Source organism: Condylura cristata, unplaced genomic scaffold, assembly GCF_000260355.1.
Source record: "Condylura cristata isolate star-nosed mole 26May11 unplaced genomic scaffold, ConCri1.0 scaffold00003, whole genome shotgun sequence".
NCBI classification, from domain to species: domain Eukaryota; kingdom Metazoa; phylum Chordata; class Mammalia; order Eulipotyphla; family Talpidae; genus Condylura; species Condylura cristata.
This window is the reverse complement of record NW_004567104.1, coordinates 39,556,595-39,568,161: the sequence shown is the minus strand read 5'-3', so window position 1 is coordinate 39,568,161 and position 11,567 is coordinate 39,556,595. Positions and strand designations below refer to the sequence as shown.

At 41.3% G+C, this 11,567-nt stretch overlaps 1 protein-coding gene across 1 annotated transcript in view; it reads right to left on the bottom strand.

The window, feature by feature from the left end:
- The window catches only part of CFAP44 (cilia and flagella associated protein 44), a 63,122-nt gene that overhangs the window by 47,668 nt on the left and 3,887 nt on the right, over positions 1–11,567 (bottom strand). The window contains exons 4-6 of the mRNA XM_004675455.2: positions 10,602–10,764; positions 7,659–7,761; positions 2,212–2,428 (exon numbers count right to left, since the gene is read on the bottom strand). Of these exons, the coding sequence (XP_004675512.1) occupies positions 2,212–2,428; positions 7,659–7,761; positions 10,602–10,764 (483 nt within the window). The remainder of the gene's footprint in view (positions 1–2,211; positions 2,429–7,658; positions 7,762–10,601; positions 10,765–11,567) is intronic.

Here is an 11,567-nt window from a genome sequence, read left to right as displayed (position 1 = left end):
TTAATGAATAAAAAAGACAACTGCCAGGTTTAAATTAAACTAACAGAAAATGAGGGAAAACATAAATGTCTTTCTCACAAAGTGACACCAGAAATCAAGTTACAGGCAGCTCTGGAGTGATGGTGAAAGGCTATTACATAAATACATAAGTGCTCCAAAAAGTGGAGCAGGAGCCTCTATGTGGTGCAAGGGGTTAAGTCTCAGCATTGTGAAGCTCTCCACAGCCACGGCAGCATGAGTTAGATCCCCAGCCACAGAGCTGACCCACAGGGTGTGGCAGACCTCTCCTGTCTGGCCCACTGCTCCCTTTAGCAGTGTATTTCAATACATCTGCCTGTTCTGTTCCCCACTCTGTCTCTAGTGAATCCTCTCACTTCCTGCACCTCTGGCCTGCATCCCAACTCTTATATGTGTAAGTAAATAAATCTTTAAAGGAAGGACAAAATTATTCCATCCTGGAAAAGATCAGAGTGTAAAATGAGGAAATGGGTGTGGAAACGGGTGTGAATTTTACAGCCAAGAACCTGAAATTAAGATTAGGCAACAAAAGCAAAAATCAAGTAGCACTACATCAAAATGAAAGCTTCTGCACAGCAAAGGAAACCAACAAAATAAAAAGCAACCTATCAAATGAAGAAAATATTGCCAAAACATAGTTCTGATAAGGGGTTTAAAGAACCCAAAATATAAAAAGAAATCATACAACTCAAATAGAAGGAAAAAAAATCTGATTCAACAAGGGGGTATAGAATCTGAATCGACATGTCCCCAAAGATATACTAGTGGCCCACAGGTACAGTAAAGAGTGTCAAAGTCACAGAAAGATGCCTCCTCAGACCTGTCAAAAGGGTCATTAGCAAAAAGGTGAGAGAACAAGTGTCAGTGGGGAGAAAAGGGAACTATTGTATCATTGTTGATCAGAATGTAAGTTAGTATTGCCACTGTAGAAAACAATATGGTGTTTACTCAAAAAATTAAAAAGAACTACCATTTGATCAAGGAATTCCATTTCTGGGTATTTATATATATAAAAAAAAAACTCTAAAGAAACATGTACTGCCACATTCATTGCAGCATTATTTCGTTATCAAAGAAATGGAAGCAGTATCCACTGTAGGCTGGGTAAAGAAAATAAGGATCTGTGTCTCTCTATAAATGTCTCCCTCTCTGTGTGCAAGTATATATATTCTGTGTGCATACACAGAGGATTATTCAACCATAAAAAAGGGAATCTTGGCATTTATGTCAAAAAGTTGGACCTTGACGGCAGTATGCTATGTAAAATATGTCAGAAGAGAAAGACAAACACATATGATCTCACTTATAAGGGGAGTCTAAAACAAAAACAAACAAAAAACCCAAAAACTCCAACCTCATGCATATAGACTCGATTATGTAAACTGGATGTGGGGTGGGGTGGGAAGAGGGAGAAGAGGCTAAGAAAACATAAGCTCTAAGCTTTAAAATAAATCAGTCACAGGGATATATTACATAGCACAGTGACTATAACTAATAATGCTGTATAACATATTTTAAAAGTAAGAGAATAAATCTTAAAAGAAAAAATGTAAGTATGGCAATGGATGTTTATAGTCTTACTGTGGTAATTTTACAATATGTACAAAACTTCAATCACTCTGCTGTGCACCTAAAACAATTATAGTGTTAAAAGTCAACTATAATTTTCTCTAATAAAGAGCAGGCTCCGCCACCACCTAGTATCGAGGATCCTGTGTCAGGAATGGTCTGTACAATTCTTGTTTTGTAGATGAAGACAGTCCAGCAATATCAACAAGACATATCTGTCATACAGTGTTGCTATAATGGCAACGGTGAATCTGAAAGTTCAGTGTGAACTTGGAAATACCATGCCAATGTTTAGTAAGACATACACACTCTTGCAAGAGGGCAGGATACTAAGTTTATCTTCTTTTACCATGTGCTGTTTTCAGTAACAAATCCCCATATCTAATTAGACAAACTGTATTAACCGGTTAGATATTAAACACATTTTGTTATATAACACATTGTAAAACAACCCTAATGTTAACAGCAGCAGCGAAGGTGTTTCTGGCTGACCCTCTTGGCCAACACCCTCCGGCCAACACCCTCCGGCCAACACCCTCCGGCCAACACCCTCCGGCCAACACCCTCCGGCCAACACCCTCCGGCCAACACCCTCCGGCACCTGTGCTCAGCCCCACCACCTACTTGATGTGGCCCAGTCCTGATGTAGTGAGCTGCTCATCGTCTTCAGGATTGAAAGAAACTTTAAAAACTTCCTGAGAAAAAGCTTTTGTTCGCAGTATGGTCTGCTCCTCTTTCCAGTTCCAGATGGTCAGTGTGTGATCAGGGTTGCCACTGACAGAGGCCAGCAAGGTGCCACTGGCATTGAAGTCCATGTAGGCATATGCCAGCTCAGCCCCATCTAAAAGGGTAAAGGGGCCTAGTGAAAGCTGTGCTACTAGCCTCATTTTTTTAAAGTGTTGTCTGTAAAACACAGAGGTAGCATTATTGAAGAATACCAAGATTTACCTAAAGAAGCAATTCTAAAATCATTTTTCACCCTTGATTTTAGAATGAATTACATGTAAGGGTGAAGAAGGGCTAATCACATTTTACATGAGAAAAATACTCAGAACATATTCTGTTATCAGGCAGACTGAGGGGCACCCAAGTCCCCCACGCCTGCCTGCCCTAAATGGGTTCTGCCATCTACCACATAAACACAAAACATATATTCTTCTAAAGATTTATTTATTTATTCATATAGAGCTGGGGTACAGGCCAGAGATGTGGAGGGTGAGAGGATTCACCAGAGACAGGTAGGGGAGCAGAACAGGCAGATCGAGGAAGTACACTGCTGAGGGGAGCAGCGGGCGGGTCAGGAGAGTTCTGCCGTGCCATGTGGTCACCTCCAGGGCAGGCGGGAATCGAACTCATGCGGAAGCGGCTTAAACTTCTCAGTGCTGTGCCCTAACCGCCGCGCCACCAGGGAGGGCCCAAACACAAAACATATTCTTAGTGAGACCTTCATGAGAAAGAACTTGTAATACAATTAGACCAGTGCAGCAGAGAGAAGAGAAAGAATACAGCTAAAATAGTTTACCCATAAAACACTCAAAGTTATTCATCCCTCCACCCCCATGGATAAATGTACAGCCAAACAGGGTTTTTCCAAAGCAAGGCCACTGAAGCTCACAAGCTTGCCACAAGCTAAGGACCTTCTGGCAGGGACCCATAGGAATAGGGCAGAGGTATCCAGACAAGTCTGGAAGGAAACAAGCAGAATCAAAATGCAAGTCAGTATAAAGGCTGATATTGTCAGCCTCCCACTGGTCTCTCACCCACATCTGTCTCTCAAGTTTCTCCTATCATCACCCCAAGTCTCAGACTCAAAAGCAAGTGTTGCTTCATCTCCTAATTTCTCTTCCCAGTCTTTTCTAGCTTCTTCTCATTGCTCAGATCCACCCTTACTGGGTGAAGCAGGGAACCTGGAACATCTCCTTTCTATGGGGATTACACTGTTACTATTCCATTTTAGGAATGCAGGGAACACAAATGTTAGAAAGCAGAAAGAAATCAATCTGCAATTTAAAATAAGCCACTGAAAATTTCACAAATAACTGACAATAACTTGAGGTTTCTCCTTGTGCTTGGAAGGAACTTGGAAATCACTTTCCAGAATAAGAACAAGGAAATCTGAACAGACCGAAAGGAACAACAAATCAAGTCTTCTTGGATCCATAAGAGAGGCAAGGAGGGTAGGAAGATATAAAGCAAACCACTCCCCCGCCCCCAAAGAACTGGAGAGGCCAATAGGTAAATATAGGGATTTGCTACTTACCAGGGCAGGGACTCAGCACTGGTCATACAGGCTGCACACACCTGAGGAGCTGAGGCTCAGTGTGGACAAGTCTGAGAGCTAAAACTCCAGACCCAGACACAAGATGACCCCCAAAATATCGATTAAGTTTAACTCCAGGAGCTTGACCAGATTCCCATGGTAAATACCTAGAAAATCCACCTTGGGCTTTGAGCAGGGGAAGTGAAAAGGGCACCATCTTGAAACTAGAGCAAGCGGCTCTTAGTAGGGTTTGCCCTTAGGTGAAACTCGTTAAGCAGAGCCTCCCTCAGTAGGATTTTACTGGACTACCTGACCTGGGAAAGGAAATCCCAGTTCTACCACTCTGGCCATCCTATCCCACACTGAGAAGAGAAAAAGTCTGAGAAACGCTTCTGTACCTCACAGCCCAGAGACAGGAGGATCACTAGAAACTGAGACCTAATCTTCCCCTCCTTGCCCCCCACATTACTAAAGAACTGTTTACATTAGGTTTTTTTTTTTAAACTTAGTATATCATGTCCGACTATCAAGAAAACATTACAAGGCATATCAATAGGCATAAAATGCAATTTGAAGAAGACACGGAGCAAGTATTAGAACTGGAATGGCATGAAGTTGGAATTACCAGATCAGGAAGTTAAAACAACTGAGTAATATGCTGAGGGTTCTAATGGAGAAAGCAGATAACATGTAAGAACTGAAGAACAATATAAACTAAGATTAAAACTCTAAGAACCAAAAGAAAATGCCAGAAATTAAAAAAAAAAATGAAGAATGTTCTCTAGTGGGCTTATTAGTAGATAAGTCACAGCTGAGGAAAGAACTGCTACACTATAGGGTATAGTAACAGATTCTTCAAACACTGAAAGCAAATAAACACTGATAGGATATCTAAGGACTGGGGATATATGTGAAACAAGAATACCAGAAAAATAAAGAAAAACAGAATCTTTGAAATAATAGTGACTGAGTTAATGTCAACCAAGTTAATGTCAACCACCAAATGTCAACTCAAAAAATATTTACAAGACACACTTCATAAAGGACCGTTCTCCAAAATATACTCTTAAAACCCAGTAAGAAAACAATCCAATTAAGTGGTCCATCCTTTTACATTGTTCTTCATTTTGTGTATTTTTTTCATCATCTCCAAAAGAAGTTTAAAGAAAAAAAAGTGATCCAAAGACATACAGACAGCGACAACAAGCATGATATATGATGTAGAGCACCTTTTTACATCAGAAAACATAAGTTAAAACAGTGAGATTCCACTACACTGACAACAGCAAATGCTTACAAGGCTGTAGAGAGCAGGAATTCTCCAATATTTCAGGGTTGAAGGCAAAAATGGTACAACCACCTTGGAAGATGATTTTGCAGTTGCTTACAAAACTAAACATGCTCTTACCATAGAGTCAAGCAGTTATAGTCCTTGTATTTTACCCAAAAGTACTGAAAACTTATGTGCATATGAACACCTGCACTTGGATATTTATAGCAACTTTATTCATAATGACCAGAAGGGGAAGCCACTACGATGCCCCTCAAGAGAGGGGTAAACTGTGGAATCCACAATGAAATAGTCTGCAACATTAATAGCCACCAAACCATAATAAACATGACAGAACTGAGTGTTACTAAGAAGGCTACATACTGCATAATTCCAACTAGTGACATTCTGAAAAAGGTCAAATTATGGAAAATAAAAAGACCAGTGGTTGTCATAGGAGATTTATACACTGACAAGAGCACAGATCATTTTTTGGACAATGAAAATATGCTACATGATATAATGATGACTACATCACACATTGTCTAAACCCATAAAATATACACCATGTGACCCCCAAGGAAACTTGGACTTTGGGTGATTATAATATATCAAGGTAGATTCAACCTTGCTAAAAAATTTCCACCGTGGAGAATAACGATGTGGGGTGGGGGAATAAAGGGTTTGGGAGAAACCTCAGAACATTTCTCTCAATTTCATTGCAAGGCTAAAACTGCTCTGAAAAATAAAGTCCTTCAAAAATTAATAAAATTAATTATATGGAAAGAAGAATGGTAATTGCGATGGTTAATTTTTTTGTGTCAAATTCTTAAGATGACAGTACCCAGTTATTTCATGAAGCACAAGTCTAGAGGTTGTGGCAAAGGTATTTTGTAGACATGTTCAACTCTAGAATCAGTTAACTTTAAAGATTATAGTTGGGTTCGCCAATCAATTTAAAGTCCTTAAAAACAAAACTGTTTTCCTGAGGAAGATGAAAGTCTCCTGAAGCAGCAGTGTCAATTCCTGAAAAGGAATTCCCAGCCTGCCGGCCTGCCCAACAAACTGCAGACTTATCAACCCACACAACTGGATGGGCCCTTCTCTCGCAATAACTCTCACCTTTATCTTAGTAACGAAACTGAACTCAACAGAGCTACGGCATCAGAAGGGCAGTGCCCAGTAGGGGACACACAACTGCAAGAATTCTGAGGCTCAGTGAACAACAATGGAACTTATTTAACAAACAGGGAAAACAAGGAAATCTCAAGGCTGCAAATAGACAGACTCACCCCGATAGTGTCCTAAACAAAAGTCACTTATCAAGACAGCACCATCCTACCAACAAAGGCCTGTTGCTCATGGCAGCCAGCCAGCAGCAGGCCAGAGTCCCTGGTGGGGTTGCTGAATGTTGGGATGGGCAGCACCGGATGCTGGACCAGATAGCAATGGAGGCAACAGCACCAAGATGCAGTCCCCCGGATGATTAACAACTCTCAGAGGTGGCCCGGACACAGAGCTGGTCACCATTAAGAGTACTGGGAAGTACTGGCCAATAGTGCCTGTCACCCATCCCTAGGAGATGCCAGTGTCAGAAACACCGCATCAGCAGCTCTTTGTGAGTTGTTGGCCCACACCAACAAACAGCTCTTTGAGGCACCAGGCCTGGGCGTTCAGTGCTCTGTCCAGTTCATGCCAGAATTAGGCCGGAGCAAGTGTAAGGCCCCCTACCTCTGCAAAGCCCTCTGGCTTCTCTTCTTCCTTCAGAGGCCGGCTGCTGGCTGTTTCTTCTTTCATCTTCTTTGGAGGACAGGAGCAGAGTCCTTCTCAAGGACAGAGTGCGTCCCAAGCTGGCTACTGCCCGCTTTATGTCGTCTTTCAGAGTCCCCCACCTACAGGTCTGATTGGACCGTTTTCAATCCAATGGCTGATTGGACCATTTACCAATTAGCTCATAGCTTGCACCTGATCATCCTGTTCAACAACGCAGGCTCAGATCCACTGGCTTCTCTACTGCCTGCAGCTGGAGGGAGCCACGGTGCTGGGGCTGGCCCCGTGGGCCCCAAGCAACTCCCAGCAGCCCTGAACTAGGGGCTGCATGCCCTGGGGTGGCATAGTAGGGGAAGCATGGCTGTCTGTCATCAGTGCTGGCTTCTGCCTGCAGCCTGAGCCCAGTGGAGCTACTAGCGGCAGGTGTAAATGCCCACCAGCCACTGCCACTTGTCCTGGCCACAAGAAGTCTTCTGGGACCGAGTGCAAAACGGCCACTGCTTTTCCAATGGCTCCTGTTGCTTAGACCACAGTGGGAAATAGCCAGTCTTGACCTACAGCTTGTTCTGGGTAGGGTGTGTGTGAGGGGGTAGGGTGGTGGCTGGTTTCAATAGGAGTAAGATTTGTTGAAAGAATCAGCTTATACAATGAGCCTTATACATTTCTAACCCCTACTTGTTCTGTTTCTCTGTTGGACTCTGAGTTTCTAGAGTCATGTAGAAATGTTGTTAACCTGGACATGGAATATTTTAAAGTTTTGACTGGACTCACCTCGAAGGATTCTGTAGGGCCTCAAGGAAGGGTATTCATAGATGATAATATCTGGAAAACTTCCTTTTTCACCTACAGTGAAGTAAGTTTTCTGGGGATGAACCTATAAAAAACACAATCTTACTAAATATGAAAAGGACTTTTATATGAATACATCTATTAATACTGTATTTTGTATGTTTTGTAAATTATTTATTGAGGTCCATTCCAAGTGAAAACTCAAAAATGGTTTTCTGAGAAAGACTTGATGATAAATATGACTTAAAAAAACTCATTTAAATTTTACTTTTGTCAATACGGACATACTGAACTAGAATTGTTTGGATTGCCATGAGAAGTGCTGCAAGAGCGGGGCTCAGTCTTTGGTGTGCCCCAACATCGCAAGGCTCGGGGACTCAATAAAGCCCATGCGGGAGCCTGACCACCTGAGCTCCTGATGCAGTCAGGGCTGGATTGCAGCATTTGCGTTCACACTTCTGCAAGTTCCCAGGTGAAACTGCTGCTGCTGACTGAGCCCACTCTCTCAGAAGAGCAAATTTAGATGGATTATTGACCTTGCATGCAAACCAACCTACTTTGCTTGGGAGGTTGAACTAAAAATTCATGTTTCTACATGTCACTTTTTAAATTTTCACTTAGACAAATTTATACTAGTGAATAGAAGCTGACTAAAAGTGAGAAAGGTTCAGTAACTCCAAGGAGCCAGATGAGGAGCAAATATTCTGAATATAAATGATTTGTGCCAGCAAATGAGAACATATTCATTGGGTAGAAGTATAGGTTATTTTTGTTCAATGTAAAGGAAAAATAAATGGGCAGCCAAATAATAAAAACAGACTGTTATAAGTTATTTAAAACACAAAATGTACTTATACAATTTTATTTTTAGTTATTGCTTTTCAAGTACTGGCAATATACCTAAGGCAGCAATTTGGTTTAATCGAGATTAGACCTAACCCTGGACTTAAAGATAATGTTGTAAACCTCCACAGAGGGGCAATCAGACCCGAGGTTGGCAAATTTCCTCATATTCCTTCATTCAAGTAAATACCATCACTTCACCTTGAATAAGGTCTGCGTTTATAGATGATTACACTAAAAACAACTAACATTCACTGAGTGCTTGCCATGTGCCAGACACAGATCAAGGTTTTTAATGTGAATTCCCTAAATTTTACATCAACCTTGTGAGCTAAGATACTATTATCAATCTCATCTTACTGACAAGGAAACAGATGCACAGAGGTTAAGCAATTTGCTTGAAAATGTACAGGTGGTAAGTGAGAGACAGAATTCAAGTCCTGTGTTTGGGCCAAGAAGTGAATGGAAGTAAAAAATAGTAGACCCCAAGGACTTAGAACGACATAGGTTAAGATTGTAACATTCTGGGGCCCTCCCCGGATGCAGCACTGCAAGCTAGTCACAGCCACTTCAGTGTGAGTTCAGAGATGACCCCCACATGGTGCAGCAGACCTCTCCTGTCTCACCTGCTGCTCCCCTCAGCAGTGTACTGAGCCGATCTGCCTGTCCCTCACTGTCTCTGCTGAATCCTCTCACTGCCCCTGCACCTCTGGCTTGTACCCCAGCTCTGTATGTATAAATAAATAAATCTTTAAAAATATATATTTTAACATTCTAGATCCCCATTTACAAACCCAAACAGTGTAACGAATGTGGCCACAGAAATACAAATGATGACTGGCAAATTTTTTACCCTTCTAGGTCTTATCTACAGGGTGGTGTAAATATACAGTGTATACTTGATATACAAATTACAGATTTGCCCTTATCTGTGTCAGAAGATATTTTATATGCCCTCAAACACATTTTTCACTTGTTTCTCACAGCCTTGCAGAGTATCTCTCATTCATAAACTCTTTCCAAAAAATGGAGGGACGTGGTCAGTGGAGGGAAGGACCCTGTCACTATCCAGACACCGACACCTCCAAAACACAGAGAAAAACCCCCGTGAAACCATCCTGAGTCTCGGAGGATGAACATTCGTGATCACATGGGACATCTAATGCTGACCTCAAACCCAACTAGTTGAGAAAAACAGAAACTTATTGTTCATCAAATGACAGGAAAACAAGTGTTGGGTTCAGTGAGGTAGACCTCAAAGCTCATGACACCACATGACCTGGCTGATTCCCCCATTAAAGCCCGTGACCTTGCCACGGGCCAGCAGATATTTGCATACAATTGGTGCCACAATATCCGCCTGTTCTGCTCCCCACTCTGTCTCTGGTGAAGCCTCTCACTGCCCCTGAGCCTCTGGCCTGTACCTCAGCTCTTCATGCGTAAATAAATAAATCTTTTTTAAAAGATCTTTTAAAAAGTTTAAGAAGAATGCATGCTTAGGGAGGGGCATTTTAAAAAAAGAACAAATTCATTTTGTATGCTTTTATGCTGAGGATGAGAAGCCAAACGTACAAGATGGAGACAAAAACCTGAGGAGGAGGGGGAGAGACAGGCTCTAATCACAGACAAATCCTTTTGGTAGCAGCTTAAAATTTATTAACTGTGTAATCTGTACTTCATCTCCTAATGTTCAATCATCACACAATTTATCTGGCATTTGTCTGTTATTTGAGTCTTTCATGTCACTTTTTTTTTTTTTTACAGAACAGCAACAGAGCATTCAATGTGAAAAAGACAGCACTTGTTGCATCCCTGTGGGGAAGCACTTACCCTCCATAACCAGTTTTCTCGCTCTGCAAAATGGGCCGAAATAGTTAATATTACAGCACTGCGCAGAGACAGGCCAGTAAAAGTAGTGGCTGTAGTTACTGGATCCCAAAAGGCTTTGAGCTGGGACCTCCGTGCCTCTCCTGCGACTCAATGTTACTGAGGCCGGATATGGGCTCCTCGGAGCTGCCCGGTCCACAGAGCCAACTGTCAAAGAGGTTTTGATTTTGACTTTTTAAGGGACAAAAGGCATACCCCAATGACACCAATCCCTCTACCACTGCTGCTTCGCAGGTAGATCTGCTCCTTGGTTTTGTAGTCCAGCAGGATCAGCTGGTTCCCAGCTATGTACAACAGGGTGTTGCTGTCGAGAAGCTGCAGGTTGGCCCTCTTTTTGCAGTCGTAGCCAAAGGAATGTCTGCAGGCAAGTTGTTAAGGACTGAAGTGAAACAGAGTAGCTATCCTAGAGATAGGAAAAATCATGAAGTAAATATATTTTTTAAATCCATATTCTTACATAAACGTACCGGTTTGAAGTCGTTGAATTTTACTCTGAAACTCAGTTTTTTGTGTGTTAACTTATTTTGTTGTTAGGTAAAAATCTTCATGAAGATTTCATGTTTCTAGGGAAATCCTGGAAGCACATTCATTTTGTGTGCAATAAAATAAAGGTGATTCTTTAAGTTGCAAATTGTAGACAGCATAGTTTTCACTTAAATAATGTCATTTTTCTCTCTCCTGGTAAAATGCAATCAGATTATAATGTAGAAGTCTTTGTAATCACAATGCCTGTTCAGTTTGTTGATAGAACACAGTAAAAGCATTATATACACCTCTTCTTAGTAGTGAAAGACCAAATGTTTAAAAGCTGGTATGTTTGTGAAATTTTGACACAGCAGTGGTCTGTCTTATTACCATAACAAATGTACTGAAATTTAGTTTATACAAATAAAATTGTGAAAATTGACCAGGTAGTATATATTCATATATGTGATAAATAGGTTAACATTTCCCTTCTACCTTATTTGTATGGACATGTAAATGAGCATTTGTGTGTGTGCTCATGTATCCTACATAATAAAAGTACGCTAATTCAAAACAGAGGTTAAAAAAATCTGAGTTCTCACTTCTCCAAAGAGGAAATGCAGATGGCCAACAGGCATATGAAAAAATGTTCAACATCACTCGTAATAAGGGAGATGCAAATTAAAACCACAATGA